General features: G+C 52.1%; 7 protein-coding genes across 7 annotated transcripts; 6 read left to right on the plus strand and 1 right to left on the minus strand.

The window, feature by feature from the left end:
• Nucleotides 1-514: 514 nt before the first annotated feature.
• Nucleotides 515-2302, plus strand: CGCS363_v009696 (Pantothenate transporter liz1; the record flags this gene model as incomplete). Its single annotated transcript, XM_036641545.1, has 7 exons — nt 515-735; nt 790-842; nt 891-1429; nt 1490-1614; nt 1669-1969; nt 2019-2118; nt 2178-2302. The coding sequence occupies 7 exons, from the start codon at nt 515-517 to the stop codon at nt 2300-2302; spliced, it is 1464 nt and encodes a 487-aa protein (XP_036493357.1).
• A 747-nt stretch (nt 2303-3049) lies between these two features.
• On the plus strand, nt 3050-5128 carry pkn1 (Serine/threonine-protein kinase pkn1; the record flags this gene model as incomplete). The annotated part of the gene is made up of 1 exon (XM_036641546.1): nt 3050-5128. The coding sequence occupies one exon, from the start codon at nt 3050-3052 to the stop codon at nt 5126-5128; it is 2079 nt and encodes a 692-aa protein (XP_036493358.1).
• A 349-nt stretch (nt 5129-5477) lies between these two features.
• On the plus strand, nt 5478-5941 carry CGCS363_v009698 (Thioredoxin domain-containing protein; the record flags this gene model as incomplete). The annotated part of the gene is made up of 2 exons (XM_036641547.1): nt 5478-5701; nt 5776-5941. 2 exons carry the CDS (start codon nt 5478-5480, stop codon nt 5939-5941), a joined length of 390 nt encoding a protein of 129 aa, XP_036493363.1.
• Nucleotides 5942-9023: 3082 nt separating this feature from the next.
• On the plus strand, nt 9024-11498 carry CGCS363_v009699 (putative transcriptional regulatory protein; the record flags this gene model as incomplete). Its single annotated transcript, XM_036641548.1, has 5 exons — nt 9024-9068; nt 9528-9927; nt 10005-10297; nt 10363-11033; nt 11093-11498. 5 exons carry the CDS (start codon nt 9024-9026, stop codon nt 11496-11498), a joined length of 1815 nt encoding a protein of 604 aa, XP_036493364.1.
• Nucleotides 11499-12083: 585 nt separating this feature from the next.
• Nucleotides 12084-12998, minus strand: CGCS363_v009700 (uncharacterized protein; the record flags this gene model as incomplete). The annotated part of the gene is made up of 1 exon (XM_036641549.1): nt 12084-12998. One exon carries the CDS (start codon nt 12996-12998, stop codon nt 12084-12086), a length of 915 nt encoding a protein of 304 aa, XP_036493691.1.
• A 2508-nt stretch (nt 12999-15506) lies between these two features.
• On the plus strand, nt 15507-17668 carry qa-y-0 (Quinate permease; the record flags this gene model as incomplete). Its single annotated transcript, XM_036641550.1, has 9 exons — nt 15507-15711; nt 15771-15993; nt 16047-16184; nt 16234-16666; nt 16724-16816; nt 16878-17079; nt 17133-17229; nt 17282-17432; nt 17492-17668. The coding sequence occupies 9 exons, from the start codon at nt 15507-15509 to the stop codon at nt 17666-17668; spliced, it is 1719 nt and encodes a 572-aa protein (XP_036493692.1).
• Nucleotides 17669-18612: 944 nt separating this feature from the next.
• CGCS363_v009702 (uncharacterized protein) lies at nt 18613-21191 on the plus strand (the record flags this gene model as incomplete). Its single annotated transcript, XM_036641551.1, has 6 exons — nt 18613-19981; nt 20039-20149; nt 20208-20363; nt 20409-20474; nt 20526-20792; nt 20857-21191. The coding sequence occupies 6 exons, from the start codon at nt 18613-18615 to the stop codon at nt 21189-21191; spliced, it is 2304 nt and encodes a 767-aa protein (XP_036493689.1).
• Nucleotides 21192-21224: the final 33 nt, after the last annotated feature.

Below are 21224 nucleotides of genomic sequence, written 5' to 3' on the forward strand. Positions count from 1 at the left end.
CGGCATAACAAGCCGGGGTTAGCAAGGCGACAGAGCGGAGCGAGATAACGACATTGCGGGGCACCTATCACGACATGTCGGAGTCGAGCCGCATATGCAGTCGCTATCGTCCGACAGCGGCAGTCTTCAATGCCTGCCGGACTCCTCTTCGAGCTAAAGTCATCAGGCAAATTCGAGAGACAGTGGCAGGTCCAGCCCCCTTATCCACTTGCAGCATCGACGGCGGCCCTGGAGATGGGGCAGAAGGATTCGACGATTTTGGCTCGCAAGGAACACGATGACACCATTTGGGAGCAGCAAATCAGGACTCGGACGATGGAAAAGCCCATGTCGGCTCAATATCTAGTTTCTATGAAAGTGGTTAGCATGGTCGGGAAAAATCGTTGCGCTCGCAGGTGCCAAAGTATATAGCGATCTGGGCTGAACGGAGCTCCGACCTGCAGCTGCACATCAGAGGTGACTGGAGACTGTTGAGTGCATTTAGGCTGGATTCGATCTCTTGCTATTGGCTGCAATGTCTGATTCGAAGGCCATCGCCCCTGTGGCTGTGTCGGAAACAACGTCTGACCTGGACAAGAACTCCAAAGAGACGAGGCCATTGAGCATTACGGAGACCCCTTCCGGCGATGTGAAAACCTCTTCGTGGTGGAGAAAGATACTCGGATATGTCTGGGATTCCGTCGAAGGAGACCCGGAGTACCGCGCGTACGTCCAAAGACTGGACCTCTTCTTCTTGTAAGTTCCATCGGTCCCGACCTCTCATCACCGCTTTGCCTAACGCATACGCAGTCCTACAGTCTGTTTTGGTTACTTCATCAAGTACCTCGACCAAACGAACTACAGTGAGTGAGCCTCCCCCAGTTGAACAACTCCCGCTAACGGCCTGCCAGGCAATGCCTTCGTCAGCGGCATGCAACAAGACCTCGGTCTCTACGGTAACGAGCGCAACTGGTTGAACACCTGGTTCAGCCTCGGCATCATGGTCGGCAGCGTGCCCGCCCAGATGACCCAGCTCAGCTTCGTGCGCTCCTCCGTCCTGATCCCGACGTGCGAGGTCGTCTGGTCGCTGCTCGTCATCGGCATGGGCTTCGCCAAGAACATCCAGACCATGTACGCCCTGCGGTTCTTCATCGGGCTCTTCGAGGCGTGCGCCTTCCCGGGCTACATCTCCATGCTCGGGGGCTGGTACGGGCCGAAGGAGCTGACGAAGCGGCTGGCCATTCTGCTGCAGGTCGAGTCTATCGCGAGTATGTTCAGCGGGTATCTACAGGCGGGGCTGTATACCAGCATGAACGGTCGTCATGGTCTGGCAGGGTGGAGGTGGCTGTTCATCATGGATGCCATCATCTCGCTTCCGATCGCCATCTGGGGATTCTTTGGACTGCCTGATCTGCCACACAACACCAAAGCCTTCTACTGGTCAGCTGAGGTACATCTTCCTCAATTGAACTTCATCCTGGCTGTCTGTCCAATGCTAACGGAACTGCAGCATATCAAATACGGTGTAGAAAGAATCGAGCGGTTCGGCCAAAAGGCCCAAGAAAAGCTGACATGGAAGGAAGCCAAGCGCATCTATCTTGGCTGGGAGATCTGGGTCTTTGTTGTGCCATACACGTAGGTTGCCGCCAACGCAGACTGCCATTTCTAAAGCTAACAGTGACGGTCTAGTATGGTCGCGGCCTGTCATTCGGCAACGAGCTACTTCAACCTTTGGCTGAAGTCGGCGGGCTACTCGGTTGTGGATGCGAATATCTATCCGACCGGTGGAAGCGCTCTGAACATCGTCGTGACCGTGATCTGGGGCATTATCGCCGACCGCACAGGGAAGAACTATGTGATGATTGTCATTGTACAGGCTTTCATGATCCTCTCCAACATCCTGCTCTCCGTCTGGACCATCCCCAAGGGTGCTCTCATGTTCGCATACTACCTGTCATACGCCGGCTCAGCTGCCACGCCAGTTCTCATTGTGAGTATGTCCCTGGAATCACTGCCAACCTGACACTGACATATCACAGAGCTGGGCCAACAGACTCAACGCCGGTGACCCCAGCATCCGACAACTTTTGGTTGCCACGGCCAACGTAGTTTCTTACGCCTTCGTGCTTTGGGTGCCTTGTAAGTTTCCATCTACTACTGCATGCAAATAATAAGACACAGTGCTGAACATATTGCAGTGGTCTTGTTTCCTACATACGATGCTCCAAAATACAAGTATGGATATCAGATTCTCATATTGTTCGGGGGCCTTGCGATCATCAGCGTAACTTTCATGTGGTATATGTATCGGCGAAGAGAGTGAGCTATTAGTTCCTGCGTCTTATATGTTGTATTCAGAGGCTAACCTTTCCCCACGCAGTCAAAAGCGAGCCCAGCAAGGACTTCAAGGTACAGAAGGGGGCCAAGTTGTTGATAATGAACGCCCATCTCATTGACCATTGGGCTTTTGAGCACAAGATGAGGGATGAATGTCTCGCTTTTAGGCACGAGAGGCAGAAGCGGAGTGTCGGGAAAGAGATAGGAACATGAACAATTGAAGAGGACAACCAGTCTAGTAGAGACGTGGCAGAAACGTAATCGGTGGCCAGGATCACAATGATGATAAAGAAAGTAGAGTTAGTGTAGTGCCCGGGCCGAGATGAGGCTTCTGTTGTTCAACTAGATGACTTATGCCAAACATAGAGAATGGCGTAAACAGTCGCGGAAATTTCAAACCGATTGATCTCCGTCATGATTGTGATTTTGTATCTGTGATTGCCATCATCTTCTGAGATACCTAGAAAGCCGCACGGCCATAATCTCTACCCGAAATACTGGCCTTGAAGAAGAATAAGCTTAGTTACTCGCAGGCAGTCAGGCAGATGAATCACAAAGATCGAGGCATCCAGGGCCCCCTGGTCCCCCCCTCCGATTTCGTGCCGATGGCATCCCCGCACTAGACCCGAGAGATCGGTTCTCTCCACCGGGAGTATCGGTATATAAGGCCGGCTCATCGCCCCATCGGTGTCTGTTGCCGGTTGTGTAGAACGTTGTGTATGAGAATTGCAATATGGCTGACCCCTTCTCAAACACTCTCAAAACCCTGCGATCGAAAGCAGCAGCGTTTGGCAGCGAGCCACTGCTCACCCGACCGGATGGCACCGTCGTCGACCTGGCCAACGGCTACATACCACTCCTAGCGAACTTCACCTTTGAAGACAAAGCCGCCAAGGGCTTACGGAAACGTAAAGTGGGCGACGAGCGCGAGGTCCCGGTCTACTTCTCCGCCGTCGAGCTGGTACGCGATAACAGGATCCTGCTCCTTACGGGCCCGAGTGGAAGTGGGAAAACCACGTTTGCGAAATATGTTAGCTATCGGATGGCGACAGATGATTTCCGTGAATCACGCTCAGTAATTCGCAACGAGTTTGGGGACTCGCATGAGGAAACGTGGGAGACTGGCAAGCTTGAGCCATACTACTTCCTCGTCGATGGAGCAGAGTCTCTTCGGACTCTTGTCGAGAGAACGCTCCCGGAGTTACTGACGCAACATGGAGACCAGAGAATCGGCTTTCAAATCATCATAGACGGGGTCGATAAGGCTGGGAGTGAGGGTGTTGAGCTTCTCGGCTCCATAAGTGGCTTGGCGAAGTCGGCAAACGACGTCCGGCTTCTTTTACTCGGGGACACCAAAGTTTGCAGCTGCTGGGTGCTACCTTCAGTCGTGGCTCGTCACGACATACTACCACTTTTGACAACCCAGAGAAAGCGAGCAGCTTACGAGCTGTTGATTCAAAAAGCCATAGGACTGGGCTCTTCCGCATCGAATCCTGCCTTATTCGCCTTGGCACTCCAAGCTGGATGTGTGGCGGAACAGGCCGAAGACATCCTCGATGAGTGGATCAAGGTCGTTGATTCTTATGGAACTTCTGCCGAATACCTTCAGTTGAAGGCCTATGAGCAGGCTTTGAGAACCAAGGGTGAGGACCAGCGAAGCACGTTGGCTTTGCCAACATCACTGTTGACTCCGGCCTGGTCCTGCAGTGCGGTTCAGCAATTGCTTGCAGCTCGACAACTAGCAACTCTCCCAACAAAAGAAGTACTCGCCTTCTACTATGCAAATCCAGGCTCTTCACAGCCAGTCATCAGGAGCTGTTTGGTCCGTCTCGCGGGTTCTGCCAAAGCGGAGACACTGTTGGAACGGTTGCTTGACGGGGCGTCATCAGAATCTCACCGCGCTGCCCTGCTTATTGCCGACCTCGTCCCCAAAGACTCAGAATTCGAACAGTCGGTAGCAAAATGGGTACTGGAAGTCGTGGACAGAGGCTTATTGACACCCAAGGAGCGCGAGAAAGCTGGACGCATCCTTTCCTCTCTGGGCGACCCCCGCAACCTCACAGGCCTCGCACAAATACCCGCTGGAACTTTCGTCATGGGCTCTGAAAGTCATCCCAACTCACACCCACCAAACTCTATCTCACTCGGCAGTTTCCGGATTGGCATCTATCCAGTCGTCAATAGGGACTATTCGGCGTTTGCTCGGGGGACCGGCCGAGATTGGCTCAGCCCGGATGGAACGGACCCGGAAAGGTTAAACGCGCCAGCGACTGATCTCACCTGGCACGACGCGCGGGATTACTGCAGGTGGCTGACAGAACGATGGCGCGCGAGCGGGGAAATAACGCCAAACGACGAGGTCAGGCTTCCTACGGAGCCTGAGTGGGAGCGGGCGTCTCGCGGAGATCAGTTTGAGGCTGGCAGCGAGGGGTTGGTGTTTCCCTGGGGCACTGAGTGGAATACCGATGCTGCAAACTCAGAGGAGGCCGGTTTCAACAACACTTGTGCAGTTGGGTTGTTCCCAAAGGGTCGCTCGCCCTACGGATGCTATGATATGGCGGGGCAGGTTTGGGAATGGTGCACGACTCTTTGGGGCGAAGATATGGCAAGCCCTTCGTTCAAATATCCGTGGAAGAACGATGAGCGAGAGGCGTTGCAAGGTCCAGAGAAGATCCGTCGGGTATTACGTGGGGGGTGTTTCTCGAGCCCGAAAGTCAAAGCCAACTGTACGTATCGAGGGAGCCTTGAACCAGCGGGGTTCTGGAGGGGAAATGGGTTCAGAATTGTCGTTGCACCAATTTCTACTCCATAAGAATCTATTATAATAGCTTAAAGGCGTACGGTCGAGTTGCAGTCACTCTGGGCATGATTATGGCGTTATCTTACGAGGATCGGTGATATGTGCCGGCCACGGCCGGGTACCCACTCTTGAAGGAACGGCGCCGTGGAGCCACCCCGGCCGGTCTCGGAGATCGTGGCCGGCAACACCATAGTGAATCGGTATCACGCCATTATCTACTTGCAGAAGCCGCGCCTCATAGTTTCTAAGAAAAGATGGGCTTCACATTGTTCTTTCTTCTTCCCTAAATCGCAGCTTCCTCTGCTTTCATTGGCCCAGCAATCTCGTCGTTGTCTCGCGAAAGTAGCCCGTCACCGCCAAGATGCCCATTATCTCGACCTTCACGCTACCGGACTCCGTGGAAGCTATTCAACTGCCTGGCAGTCCCGATGCACCCTTCTTCATAACATTTACTACTTCAAACCTCCCGGAAACAGGGGAGTCATGGTGTCCTGATGTCAGAGCTGCCTTGCCACACATCAATGCCGCCTTCTCGGCCGAGACGGCGCCGAGCATGGCATTCGTTGAAGTTGGCCAAAGACCCGAGTGAGTGGATATCTGCTGGCACACGTTCAGCCTTCGATGCGTCGGTTCTCGGCAGCTCAACTAACTCCATGTAGGTGGAAAGTACCCACTAACGTCTATCGGACCAAGTGGGACGTTCACAACGTCCCAACCATCGTCCGCTACCAGTTGGTCAATGGTGAAATCAAGGAGACGGGACGGCTGGTCGAAGGCGATATTCTTGACAAAGGCCGACTGCAAGCGTTGATTCAACATAACTGAGAGGATAGAGCTTGAGAATTAGGCGGAGAGGAAAGACGACCACAACTATTAGCCTTTATCAATTGACCTAAACCTCAAACATCCTGAGCGATAAGATGTTCTTCATCTTTGATGCGTCGGCTTTTACGTGTTGGAGGGAGCCCACTATCGCTGGTGCGGACTACCTGGAAGGGCGCTGCTCTAGGGCGCGGTTGTCATCGCCAGTCGTCACAAGTGGCCTCCTTATCTCAGTTCATCTCGTATTCAAGCAACAAAAACCAAAAGTCGTCGAATCAGACTTTGGGTTCATTAAATAATTCAAGAATAGGCCACAGTCGTGATGATCTTGTCCGAGGACAATAAATTCGACGCCTCAGCACGATAGGGCCTGGGCTTGAGCAGATTCCAGCCGGACTGGACGCATTGTGAATTCCCCCCTTGTGATTTTCTGGACAAATTCATGAGTTTACACACTTGGTATATCGCGTCGCTGATGGCGAATTCGTACGTCTCGAATATGGGAAATCTTGAACTATGAGAGCAACTCATGACTTCATGTTAGTGCAGCGACAGCAGACCATTCGATGTTCATGCATGGCTATAGAATTCTCTTCATATACCCCCATAGGTGGCCATAGAGGTTTCTCTGTGAGCCATCCTGGCCCTCGAATATTTCCCCGTGAGAGTCATACGGCAGTCAACAAGGTGCGCCTCCAGGCGGCAAACTGCGAAGAAGAAAAGTTAGAAGGGAAGAAAGGGGGGGTTTACGTGAGAGTAGAATGACGATGAATGGTTCAGAATGCTGCCTTCCCCCGACTTGGGATATTCCCGGAGCTGCCTTTGCGCGAAATATGACAAGTAGGGCAATAGCTTCACCGACCTGAACAATAAGAGGACGGCGATAACTCAATTCTTGTCGACGTGTCTTCGGCGACTACGCCTGGCGCTCCACTTGCAGTATTCACATCGCCGACTACGTCGTCGTTAATCTCTCACCCGAAATTTGCCTCGAGTCATAGGGCTGCATCGTGGCACATCTGCAACGCAATTCATACGCCCTGTGTGATGCTGACCGCCTTGGCCCTCATTGATGTTGTCGGTCTCGGATCTTACCAAGCAACGATTTCGACGACCTGACGCCGAGAAGCAAGCTCGGTGGTGGTCTTTACGGATTTAAATAGAGTTTAGAGCTGCAGAGTGACACCTTAGTCCCAAATTGGCTCGTGTTACGTCGTGGAAAGCTTTGTGCTCCCGGCGGAGCTTCCGAATGAGAAGATCGTTCCAAGTTATAGGGGACGTGCAAAATGCGAGCCCGATATTCCGCGGGTATGTGGGAAGTTCTCGGCTAGCGGCTCGATACAATACGACCAGATCAGTAAAGAAACCCACCTGCCCTGCCGTCATCCCGGGCAGGTTGTGAGGGCCTGAGCGGGTGGCCTGCAAAACTGGGGAGCCCCCGGCCATTCACAACATGAGCGCCTGGAAGGCCTCTGCGGGAGTGTGTTTGAAGGCCAGATGATGTAAGACATTAGCAGCATTTTGAACGACGAGGGTGCTTCTACGATAGACTTCGTCATTGTCAGATTCTTCCAATAACAAGATGAGCCGACATGTGTTGGATGGGCGAATATGAATGCCTTGAAGTGGCCGGCGAGCTGGGAAGGGCGTAACACGCGTTCATAGCCATCCCGGGCCGCGGTCATGGAAGCTTTAGCCGCATCTTAAATGGGTCTTGCTTGCAGCACAAGTAGCGAATCCCTCTCGATGCAGACTGAACAACGTGGATCCCACATGCAGACTAAATTTGATCTATCCGCTGCGCTGGCCCCTGGCCAATTTGACGGAACCTTCTTCAACGTTCTCATAGCCCGTGCCCGGGTTCTAACCAGTCTGTGCTATCACAATAGTAAAAGTGTCCATGTCACATAAATACCTAGTAGTATTCTGAATGCCTTCGGTATCTGAGAGTCAGTTTCTTTCACCGCAGGTCACCCGACTTGAAAACCCTGCATCGACAGCCTGCCACTTGGCCGGCGCCTTTATCTGCGGAGCCGAGATCTCACTTTGTCGGATCTGGGGGAGTAGGGTCAGCTGCAAGATGCCGCGTACCAAGCTCATGACATGGGCTGGATACTCCAATCGTATCTCTTTTTCACCTGTGATAATTAACAGCGCATGCTGCCGGCGCCCTACGTGGCTGAGGCCAAGAAAGCTTGTTGCTTGCTCGAGTCACCGTTGGAATGAAATATCATTTGTTTCGTTGATAGAGTGTGAACACGAACTTATTGAGACCGCGGGTTTTTTCAGCTCGTGTGGGTTGTACTTAGTGGAAACCAATCGCGAGAACGACCATGTCATTTTTGAGTTGAAGTCGGGGACCTCGGACTAAAACTGGCAATGGTATTGGACGCTTGAGTCTTGGGAACCAACGGCTTCAAAGTGTAATGGCGCTTCGATGAGGGGGATCTGCTTGTGTGTGAGCGTGAAAATAGCGATTTTTGCCCCGGTCTCCCAGAGCACGTCGGCCATCTCAAATCTTCATAATCCTCGCGGGTGTGCACAGAAGCCGGGAACTCTGTTATGACGGGGCAAGTTGACTAGCAGCCCCGAAATTGCGTCCGACAGGGGTTTTACGACTGTAGCGCCTAGTCATGATCGACACGCTTCCAGGATTACGATTGCACACTTTCCTATGGAGTACCAGCTATTCGGCGAAAGTTAGCCAAAAACTGACAACCAACTGACAAATCATTTGTTTAGTTCAATCTCGGTATCGCTTTCATAGTCTAAAAACTCAACTCTGTCGTACGCATAAAGAGCCGTTAGGGGAAGGCCAGTGAGGGGGAATCTCCGCAGATGTGAAGGCCGTAGTTTAACCTACTCGACTTTAAATACAAAGCCCCTGTCTCGGACGTGTGTCCGTGCGCTCCGCGCTTCCCACGGAGACCACGGAGCTGAAAAACAAAAAGGCTCGCGAGGGACCGGCAAAACGGACACAGCACCGGGCCATACGTAATTCAGAACACGCGCAGAAGCCAAGTACAGTGTGCGAAGAGGAGGAGACCGTCCGACCCTGTCGGTTTCTCTCGGCTACGCTAACACCATGGAGTCGGAGCACACGCCAAAGACCAGTGTTATTCCGAGAGCGGTAAGTTCCGCCTAACGGGATCGTCGCCCAACGCCGCTTACCAGCTGATACGGCGATACTAATACGCAATGATTGCTAACCACCAAAATGTTGTCGTCGTTGATAGTGCCATAATTGCCGGATTCGCAAGGTAAACAGAGACATTCTATTTATCACCTTTGTCCATCTTCGGACTTGCAGCCCGCGGGACGCGCTCATCGAACGAACCCCCTTTTTCTCGCTTATCCCTTTCGAATGATTGCTGCGTCTTAACTCCGTTCAAGCTGACACCACGCAGACGCGATGCAATCGAGAAGTCCCTTGCTCAAACTGCGTGACGTCCAAAATTCCATGTCGTCCGGCTGGAAGGCAACCAAGTCAGCGAGCTTCCGCGGACAGACCTGCTGAGAGGTAACCGGAGATATGCTCGCGGAAATACGGTTCAAATGCTGACGCGATGATAGTCACCCTAGCATTCAGCAACTTCACGAAAGGTTGAGAGCCGTCGAAGACGCCCTCCGAAACCAGACAGAAAATCACGCAAACAGACACACCCCAAATTCTACTCCAAATACGACGCCTAATGTCGAAGATGACTCCTCAACGCATCATTGTTTGTGGGAAGACCAGCCGGTGTCTTTCGAGGGCGACTCATCTTTCAGGCAACAAACGTACTTGGCGAGCCAGATAGAGGAGTTGAAAGTCGAAGCCGCTCAGTCACCAATTGTAGTCGACGAGCTGGAGACGTTACGAGGAATTTGCCAGAGCCATGAGCGAATGGAGCCGAAACAGCTGCGAAGACTACCCCATGTGGGAAAAGGCTCGCAGCTGCAACTTCCACCTTCAGATCTGGTGATCCGATTGCTCCGGACTGTTAGTGGTAAGCATCGATGTCTTTCGTTCTCACCCTTACCATCGTTCATAAAATGAGCAGAGACTAATCTGTGCATGACTCAGAACAATCAATACTGTTTCTGTTCTACGCAGTTGAGAACCGGGTGCAAGTCGAAGACCTATGCCGCAGGGTCTACTTCTCCGTGGACCCGGTGACCATCGGCGAGGTCACTCTCCTAAATGGGTTCTTGTCAGTCCTCTTGCGCGACATCGATTTCGAGAAACACCCGGAATTCGATCCCCAGGAAACAAGCCGTGTGTACAACTTGTGCCATGCAAACTTCAAGTCCGGCATCGAGACCTACGAGGTCATGGCGGTACCGACATTCGAACATACTCTAATACTTTCCATAGCGGTAAGTCTCGATTGATGCTTGCAGATGGTCCTGATTACTTTGGGGGCTAACAAAATCTTTTGTAGTCGTTACGAGCACAACAAGACGGAAACCTTGCATTGCAATGGACGGTAATGTCTGCAGCCGCAAGACACTGTCTCGCCCTGGGCTACAATCGGAAAGCAAGATTAGCGACGTTGTCGAGAGAAGAGGCCCGCAGAGCGCGACGCCTGTTCTGGCACGTCTATTTCGCAGACCGCGGTCTGACTCTGACTCAAGGCAAAGCCGCAATCATCCAAGACTTTGACATCGACGTGGAACCTTTCGAGATCTCCAATAAACCCGAGCGACGCCCATGGGACACCTCCTTTTCTGCATTCATCGAATTCGGACGGATACAATCCAAGATCTACGAGCACCTCTATTCCCCGGCGGCTTCGAGGACGAGCGACGAGGAACGCAGTGCTTCGGTAGCACATCTTACGAAGCGGCTGTCGGCGTGGTACGACTCGTGGCGAAGCGTGGACTATACGCATGCTTATCGCAAAGAACTATTTCAATTCACCTTTGACGGGCTCGATGTGGTTTACTACTCCATTCTAACACTAGTTCATCGTGGAGCCAACTCATCGAACTCCGCGAGCTCCATAACTGAGGAGTGCTTCGACGCGGCAAGAAAGGGACTCACGGCGCATGCGACCGCCTTCCCTCGGTCCGCGTCTGGGGGTTACGCCGCGTTGTTCAGTTACGCAGTCTGGTAAGTCTACTCCACGGCATCTATCGACGCAGAATCCCGGCTGACTCCAATTCTCCCAGGACACATCTCTACTCCTCCTTTACTCCCTACATAATCACATTCCTCCACTGCATCAGACACTCCGACGTCGAAGACCTCAACCTGCTCCGAAGTACCCTGGAAATCAGCGAGCGACTCAGCGGGTTGGTCGAGTCATGCAAGCGGCAGTACGAGCTGTGCAGGTCTCTGTACCGCATCGCGGAGGCATACATCAAGTCGAAGAAAGGCATCGCCTTCGTGGACGGAGCGCTCGAGAACACTATCCACCTGCCGCTGCAGCAGCCTGCCATGGAGAACTGGCCGACCTTTGACTCGCAGTTGGAGCCGAACGCTTTCCCGGATCTACACGTGGACGAGTGGAATAGTACGTACATGGGGCAGATGTCATTTACCTTGGACAATCAGCTAGGCAAGGGTAATACTTAATCAAAGTGAGAGTTTATTCACCTGCACCTCAGTATCTCGGGCAGTAAATATTACATGATACCACCAATCTACTACACATTGAAACTTTGATGTTGTTGCATGCGGCGGCCATTCCCATACTGTGGGTCTCCCTGGTCAACCCACCAGAAGACTCATGCCTAACTTCAAAGACCTGATACATGCCAAGTTCATGAAAGCTGCATCGATGTACAATCTTGAGAAAGCAACTCGTGTGTTACTAATTGGAATGAACCATTCCCACGGAGTCCGCGGCGTCAATGTGCATGCGGACATTTAGGCCGCTGTAGTTGGGTTTTTACGGAATCCATATTCCGACTCTAGAGTCTAGGCAAAGCCACGGGACTGTTACCGATACGTCGAGAAGAAGACTACAGACAAGGCGTAAACTATGAATTGAATGACACAAGAGACTAAACCAGCAATCGTCAGGTCCACGATCGACAAATTGAGTCATGGCGGCCGGCTCACAGCCGCGTCAAAACGTAAGTGATGGACCGCATCAAACATATCGCAAACCCGGCAGCATAGACGAAATAGACTTTAATTTCTCTCGTGAGTCGTCTTTTACTCGCGTGAACGATGCTGGGATACAATCTCACTAACGGCATTCCTAACGTCATTCCGCCGGTACCCTCCTAAAGCTGCCACATCTGCAGCATCGGGCTCATACCTGACAACCATGTCCCCGGCATAGAGTGTCGCCCGGGGCATCAGCGGGTGGTCTTGGTCCGAAACAGGCAGTTTCTGCTGGATTCCTACAGCATGGAAAAACGTCTCGAGGTACTCTGCATATGTCAGGTTCTCGTCGCCAACCAAGATAGATCTTCCGGACACAGTTTTACTGTTCTCGATCGCTCCGGCGATTGCTTCAGACAGAGACTGCGTGGAGATGAAGTTGAGCCCCCCGGCGGGCGCAAAAGAAGAAATAGGGAGTTTTCCCTCCGCGTACTGTATGTAGGCTTCGAACATCGGTATCTTCATGCCAGGGACCGTGCCGACGACGATCGGAGGATCTAGGCTGCAGGCGTGGAAGTTAGGTGTGGCGAGTGCAGCGACTCCATCAGCCGCTAGCTTGCGGGAGGTGACGTAAGGACTGGAGTGAACGGCTTCGGGCACGATGTGAGGGTACGCGCTCCCCACGTGCACGAATATCCTGACACCTGCCTCCCGAGCCATGCGGGCGAACGCCGGTACAGCCTCCCCGTTGGCTTGCAGATAGTGTTCGTCGGCCTCCTGACCCTCTGGTACATGCCTGACGTCGCTCCCGGCCGCGAACACCACGGCTTCGAAAAGGGCAAGCTGTTCCGCAGTAATGTCACCGCGGAGGTAGTTTCCTTGGAGGAATGGGAGCTTGACGAGGGCGGAAACTTCCGTGGGTGCTCGACGGCCGCTGATGGTGACCTGGTGACCTTTGGAACGGAGGTGAAGGGCGGCGTGGCCGCCGATCATGCCGGTTCCTCCCACGACAAGGATCTTCATGGTTCTTACTCGGCAGGTGTTGGCGAGCTTGTTGGTGTGGGATGAGAACGGATGACGTACAGTTCGTACAATGATGGTGGTCCACCAGCTGGCGTCGCGAGAATCCAAATTGGCTCCTAGAGTCGCTTTTAACCCCTTTTTGCTTTTATCAAGGCCAGAATGTCGGCGGAATTTCGCATTTCTGATTTATAATTGATCATGGAGTTCATAAAGATTTGCTCTCACAGTACAAGACAGGACGAGGATTCGCCGCGGAACACACGGAATACGTGGCGAATCTGACGCTAACGCGCTGCTGTTGTTCATCGAACCCCAACATTGACGGAACCCCTCTTGTCGGAGAGGAGGCGATACTTCACATGTCCGCCAAAACGAGTGCGGAGTTTTGTTGACGCTCCGGTCTCAGCAATTCTTCAATTTTATGACTTTGGATAGCTTTCATTGCGTCTGAGCAACGGTGTTGAACGAATATGATGATCAACTCGGAAGGCAGATTTAACTGGGAATAGTCCGACTAACAAGTAAAATTCGAGTTAACCATCTCATTCAAAGGCAGTTGTCAGTTGATAGAAGTCACGTATCCGAAATGCCGGCCTCACAGCAGCCTCCGGAGACTGACACTGGTAGGGAAAAGTGGAGATCCGGCTCCGTCCCGAGAAAACTGCTTGACTGCCGAGAATCTCCGTCCCGCAAGTCATGCCTCCCTGTGTAAATCATCACCTATACCCAAAGGGAATTATAAGCCCATATGTTTTGGGCTTCTCTATGCTTGCCCATCCGGCTGTGCCTTGGCCTCCATCCAGGCTCCCAGAGATGAACAGTTAAGGAATCGCCTTCGATTCGGCCTCGTACGGCGGACTTTCCAGCAGTCATTGACGGATCAATGCTGGAATCTTTGTACGCTCTATCACGTGGAAAAGAGACGTGTTGAGGGTTGAAACCCATAGCTCAGCGAGCAAAGGGACAGACCGTCCAATCGAAGCACTTATGGCGGATCAAACCCGTCAGTCAGCGAAGCAACGTCGCCTTCGTCCTTGTCATCTAGCTCCTGAATGGGAAAGAAATAAGAGGCATTTCAAAATCTTAAACTCGTTACATGGTGCTTCTCGCTAGTGTATTGCAGTGTATACAGCTCCAGGCCCCCAAGACCGCTGGCGGCCGCTTCAACCCGTGCCACGCCGCAAACAACCATCAGAACGGTTCCTGATTTGACGTGATCCGCGGCGTGCAAGAAGACGTACGATATCGGGCCATCGACATAGTCCGTGTTTGATGGTAGCTGCTAAGGCTTTCTTAAAAGTTTCCGATGGGGAGCTCGTGGCTGATAACTCGCTTTCAAAGCAGCTGTAAATTATGAAAGTAAAGCTTTCGGGACCCAGCCGAAAGTCGGGTCCTGGGGCTTTTCAACATACACCTTCAAATGTCCAGCAGAGCATACAGCTAGCGACGTAGAGGTTGGTGAAGGGAGTAGAAAAGAGTCTTGCGGATGGTGGTGATGACTAGCGAAGTACCGCTGTGGATTGTATGCCGGAGATGTCCCAAATACACGTTACGTCCTAGCAAACCAGCTCTGATGATAACAGTATCCCTTGGCACTGCAAATTCGCTGAAGCCAATTAAATGACGTTGAGACCTTCATGTCACATCAATTCGAACCTTTCAACAAGTAGTGCATGGTCGATGAACTAGGTAGTAATTGGAACCAGAGCTCCGGGATCGCTGTCGTAGTACGCCGTTGGACAGTGGCTGCTTTACGTAGCCAATGCCTCATCAGCTCGGAGACCGCCCGGGCTAATGCCCGGCGAGATGCGTAAAGTCGGGCGTAGGATTCGGCCGGCAGATCAGATTTGTTCTCGCCATTCGGCCCTTGCAAGGATGCAGTGAGCCGATCCAATCTGAACAGCAGCTGAGCGCGGATACCCGCAAAGGCAAGCATCCAGACAAGGATGGGGGAAGGATAAGCGCCAACAGCCACCACTCCCCGCGTTGGCAAAAGGCGGATATGTGGCAGACCTGTCGCCTTTTAGGCTAAATGCTATTGCCGGTGGTGATCGTGCTTGAAACATGGGGTTTGCGGCCACGCGGGGTAATAGTCGTATTGTTTTGGGGAATTTTCGCTAACCTGGGCGAACAAGCTCGCATGAGTATTGTCCAATGAGCAGCCTGAGGTCTCTTTAGCATGTAGGGGGAAATGGTTCACGTTGAGATACCGATGCCTGTCACCGCAGCGTTGGGTCAGAGTCGTACCGAATGTGACAGGGTCCTCATGAAAACGTACCATGAAGGCACAAGATCTTCAGATGCTTTTGTGGTCTGGCAATATGCAGCTGAATCCTGCATGGACGTCGCATTTAAGTACGCGTCTTCCCCATCAATACTCAAGCTAAGCTTTTGGTCCACTTCTCTATCTTTTGCCTATCGCGTCTTTCGCCTTGACTGGGACTCCCCAACTTCCAATTACAGCTTTAAATTAACCATCGTCAGGCTTGCCTGTCGAAGACTGACACTATGGGCGGCCATTCTTCGGGCAACGCTGCCTACGATGCGGCTCTACAAAGAAGACAAGCGCTGATGGGCGCCAGTGGTGCCAGGGCGCTCGTGAAAAACTGGAAAGTCGCTCGCATTGCAGCCTTCGCCTGCATCGGAGGTGTTCTCTACGGCTACAATCAGGGCATGTTCTCTGGTATTCTAGCAATGCCATCATTCGATAAACGTGAGTCAATTGACCCAATGACACGGAGGCCTGGAGCTGACAATTGTGGTGCTTGGTAGACATGGGCGGATACACGAGAAACCCTACCCAGAAGGGATGGCTGACATCGATCCTTGAGCTTGGAGCTTGGGTTGGCGCAGTGCTTTCGGGCTTCATAGCCGAAGTGTGCTCACGAAAATACGGCGTCCTGATTGCAACCGGAGTCTTCATCCTCGGTGTCATTGTCCAGATAACATCCATCTCGGGAGGTCACGAATCCATTCTTGGAGGTCGTTTCATCACGTATGTGTTCCATTGCAGAAACCTAAATGACTATCAATACTGACTTGACAAAGTGGAATGGGCGTGGGCAGCTTGTCTATGATCGTGCCCCTGTACAACTCGGAGTGCGCACCGCCAGAGGTTCGAGGTGCCCTCGTCGCTCTTCAACAACTGGCAATCACCTTTGGCATCATGATATCCTTCTGGATCGAGTAAGTGTTCCGAGGGGTCTTCCTGACATGTGTACTGACGGTTATGTAGTTACGGTTGCAACTACATTGGTGGCACGACAGTAGAGACGCAATCCGATGCAGCTTGGCTAGTGCCCATTTGCTTACAACTAGGCCCGGCCGCCATTCTTTTGGTCGGAATGATTTGGATGCCATTCTCCCCTCGTTGGCTTATCCACCACGGGCGCGAGGAGGAAGCGCGTAGGATTCTCGCCAACCTCCGAGACCTTCCCGAGAATCATGAACTTATTGAGCTCGAGTTCCTTGAAATCAAGGCCCAGTCTCTGTTTGAGAAGCGCAGTGTTGCGGAGCAGTTTCCACACCTACAGCAGCAGACAGCGTGGAATACCTTCAAGCTTCAATTTGTTGCCATGAAAGCTCTGTTTACGACGAAGGCCATGTTCAAACGTGTCATTGTTGCCACTGTCACCATGTTCTTCCAACAATGGACGGGAATCAACGCCGTGAGTATGCGCCTTTCGAAAATTAGTGATGATGGCCATCGCTAACAACCACTCCAGGTACTTTACTATGCTCCGCAAATCTTCAGCCAGCTGGGCCTCAGCCAAAACACCACGAGTCTGCTTGCCACTGGCGTAGTTGGCGTGGTGATGGTGAGTCTTCGCTACCCGCTTGCTGCTTTGATAGCCCCAAACTCCTGACACTTAAGTCTAGTTTATCGCTACCATTCCGGCCGTCTTGTGGATTGACAGGGTGGGCCGAAAGCCGGTTCTCAGTATTGGAGCAATTGGCATGGGCACCTGCCACATCATCATCGCCGTCATCTTGGCTAAGAACATCGATCGCTTCCACGAGCAGCCTGCAGCTGGCTGGGCTGCTGTCTGCATGGTCTGGCTTTTCGTAGTTCATTTTGGATGTAGGTCACCAATATCTAACCCGGTATGTGCAAGGAGACTGACATCTAAACAGATTCGTGGGGTCCTTGCGCTTGGATCATTATCGCTGAAGTTTGGCCCCTGAGCACTCGACCATATGGAGTGTCCATTGGAGCTTCCAGCAACTGGATGTGAGTGGGATGACATTATGCAGTCTTGTTCAAGCTAACCAGCACCTTCTAGGAACAACTTTATCGTGGGCCAAGTCACTCCCGATATGCTCGTTGGTATCACATATGGCACGTACATCTTATTTGGGCTGTTGACCTATTTGGGAGCTGCCTTCATTTGGTTCTTTGTCCCAGAGACCAAGCGACTATCACTTGAAGAGATGGTTCGTCTTTCTTCGATTACATTCATAAGTAGTTGAACTACCGGCTGACACTTGCGCAGGACCTTGTCTTCGGCTCCGAGGGCACCGCTCAAGCCGACTTCGAGCGTATGGAGGAGATCAACACCGAGATTGGGCTCACTGCCGTGCTGAACCGCGGATCTCCGACCGGCGGATTCTCGCATTCCGGCGACTTGGAGAAGGAGAAGCTGGGTACTGCAGCAGTCGAAAGCCGTTAGGATTCACATCTGCGAACGGTTCAAACTTCTGCGTCTACCGGGGAGGCGTTGGCGCATCGCATTGCCATATCGTGTTTGAGTGAGAGGCACGCCATATTTTCAAGTAATAATGGTAGAATTAGGCAGCAAACCATAGGCAGCAGGACGCCACAATTGATCTAATCATGCGCTTGTAACGATGCGTTACCCCGCTTCTCAACATATCGTGCTGACCACTCGTTTATCGTAATATCATGGAATCAATCTGCAGAATACATGGCGCGAAACCCGAATAGGAAGCAACTTGTTTCATCAACAAAAAGACGTCCCAAGCCGTGCTTAAGTTACTTTTCAAAGTGCGGTACTCAAAGGAGCCTTCGAAGCACTTCACAGCTTTTAGACAACAGGTCGTGTATTCACAGAATAGGCCACTCGTGTCACCACAGGCGCGGAACGTTTCATGTACTTCACAACCTGTGGGGGGTAAAATGCCACTTTATGTAGTTTTGTGGCTTTCTGCGGAGGTTCACAGTAATCATTCAGGTCTTAGGCTTTCGAAAGTGGAAAAGTCAGCCCCATGGTCTGCCTAAAATATCTGACGTGTTTCTCATGCATAGTCCTCACTAGTGTGTGCATTTTCACATTCATGCCTGGACTTGGTTTCGCATTTGACTTTTGATTGGACGCAACGCAATCGCTTTTCAGGTTCCGCTTTTCTGTTGTACGTCTACAAGGCCAAGATCACGACAGCATTAGGGCTTACATGCAGCAGACCATGTATCAGCCCCGAAACATGAAGGGGGACGAAGGCGATTGTACAGCCACAGCTCGTGGCTGCATGGTAAGGTGTGTTGTTGAGATTTAAAGGGACCGAATCTGCCCTTCACCTGTTTCCTGGGTTCTGTCCAGCTTCACATTTACGTCACTAGGCCACGCCAAAGACACAGGTATTCGAAGCGCCCAGTATGGCGTCTGATCTTGACATAGTGGAATCGACAAGACTTGAAGATGATCTTTCCTTCTCTGTCATCGATCGTCTGACCGAGACCATCAGGGCTGAGGAAGAGGTCAAGATCAGCCAAGACGATCGCAATGCCATCGTCCAAGACCTCTACGAAGGCCCCAAGAAGTGCCAATGCTGCATCAACTGGATGACTGAATGTCCTCATGGTGTGGACTTGGCCGCCCTTGAGAAAGACGAAAGTGACGACGACGAGTCCAATCCGATCATCGTGAGACGCCGAGTCACTCCCGGGAAGGCAGGCAGTCTGGTCACGATCCACTCCATCGACATCCGCCACGCAGCGACTCGCAAAGTCCTCATTGATGTCTTCAAGCCCTACGACGGCATCGTTCATGATCTGAAATACCTTGCTTTTCTGGCGCCTTTCCATCAGTTCTTCTGGCGCTGGGAGGCATTCGAGAAGGCTATCGCCGACGAGGAGGACGAGCAGGTTAAGAAGATCTTGGCCATTCTGAGGTCCATCGTCAAGCGCGAGCTCGCAGGTGCCTTTGCCGTCAGCAAGGAGCTCATCAGTCACGGCATGATTACGTACGAATACCTCTGGACTCTGTTCGCTCCAGGCGAAGTCGTCTACTCGGATTGCCGCTTCGACGGTGACCGTTTCTTTGTTGTTCAAGGACACACCAACAACACGGACCCGTCCAAAGTAGAACTTTGGCTCAACTACGTCAATTGCAGCGGTGACGATTTTGGTGTAGCTGTCCAGAGCGAGTTCATTCCCCGCTTCAGAGGCACACGGCCCATCAACTCGCTGCGGCTTTACCCTGCAAAATACCACGATGAATTCCATGGTGTCCAGAAGCGGTTGATCGAAAGGGGTCGCAAGTTCGCCAGTCTCGTTGGGAAGCACTACAAGGCCTACCGCCCTGATCGACTCGATAACCCGAGTGCAGAAATTCGAGTTATGATCGATACAGATTATGATAGACGCTCTGGTGGCGTCGGCGCTCTGTTTGGAGATCGGGACGATGCCTCAGTCTTCTACCAACGGACACAGCTCATAATACAGGGGCCCGTTGATACACCACCACCGAAGGGCCATGTACCTCTTCGGCGCGAGCGTAGCGGAGACGAGAATGACTCTTACTACGACGGGGAACAGCGCATTCCACCTTCTCGAAGGCGCCCTGCCCCCTACGCACCACCTGTCTATCCAACGCCTCCGACCGACCCGTTTGCACCACGTGGTTTCCGACACACGCCGCCTCAGTTTTCACCATCGTCGTCGTTATCTTCAGATCCACTGTTTCCACCACGGCCAAATCTGCCAGAGGACGACGCAGACGCGAGTCGTCCTCCTCTGGGGCCCTGTAAGCTTCTAGATTATGTCGTCTGTGCATTCATTGTTACTGATGAATATGCCCCAGTCGATATAGAGAATTTCATGATCAACAGGGCTCGAAAGCGACTCAGTGACTTCCGACTGTCACTGTGCGTTCCTCGTGTACTGGGATTTAATCTCAAGGACAAAACATGGGGTAAGTCCAAGCCAGATTCGATCTCATATAACCGGCCAGCTTATTCAGGTGAATGCAGAAAACTTTGTAGTTGACCAAATCCATGATATCGAGTGGAACACGAAGCCATTCGAGAGCCTGGTACTTCCTGATGGATACAAGGAGCTCATTCTCGCCTTTGTGGAGAGCCAGATCAAAGACAATGATAACTTTGACGATGTCATCAACGGCAAAGGTAAACTTGAATTCCTTCACGTGGTTCTGGATGCTAATTTTCCAGGTGGTGGCCTCGTTGCTTTGCTTGCTGGTGCTCCTGGAGTTGGCAAAACTCTCACGGCTGAATCAGGTATGGTTTCTGAGCCTATACCAACCGCAATGTCTTACTCATATGTGACAGTCGCGGAAAAGATGCAGGCTCCACTCTTCAAGATGGAACTGGGCGAATACAATGAGGACGATCCTGATCATTACGATACGCCGCCACACCGGGCTCGTCGGCCTGGTGGCAGAAGTGTAGCTATTGGGGTCGAGCACAGAAGAGGGGACATCGCCGGAGCATTCGAGCTTGCCGCACGATGGGGTGCTGTCCTCCTCATTGACGAGTGCGACGCTTACTTGGAGCAGCGCAGTGACAGCTCGTCTCAACGTAACAGATTGGTCTCGCGTAAGTTGATCGAGATACTCTCGTAACTCAAAAGGGTTATTGCTTATCTAACATACAATGAAAGGATTCTTGAGAGAGCTCGAGTACTATCCCTCACTCTTGTTCCTTACGACCAATCGCGAGAAGTCCTTGGACCCGGCTGTCCATTCCCGTGTCCATCTCACTATCAACTATCCAGCGCTTGATGAGCCGTCCAGGCAAAAGGTCTGGATGACCTTCCTCGCGAAGACTGGGTCTGAGCTTTCTAACGAGGAGCTTGCGGCTCTCTCTAGCATCGAGATTGACGGTCGGAAAATCCGTAACATTGTTAAGACCAGCGCTGCCGCAAGTGCAATTAAGTTAATTTTGCCCCCTATACTTGTCAACTTGGTGATCTTTTTCTTAGGCTTTAATTATTAGCTAACTTGTAAGTGTGGTAAGTTAAACACTATA

This window comes from Colletotrichum siamense (genome assembly GCF_013390195.1).
Source record: "Colletotrichum siamense strain Cg363 chromosome Unknown KSG_Cg363_contig06, whole genome shotgun sequence".
In the NCBI taxonomy this organism is placed as follows: Eukaryota; Fungi; Ascomycota; class Sordariomycetes; order Glomerellales; family Glomerellaceae; genus Colletotrichum; species Colletotrichum siamense.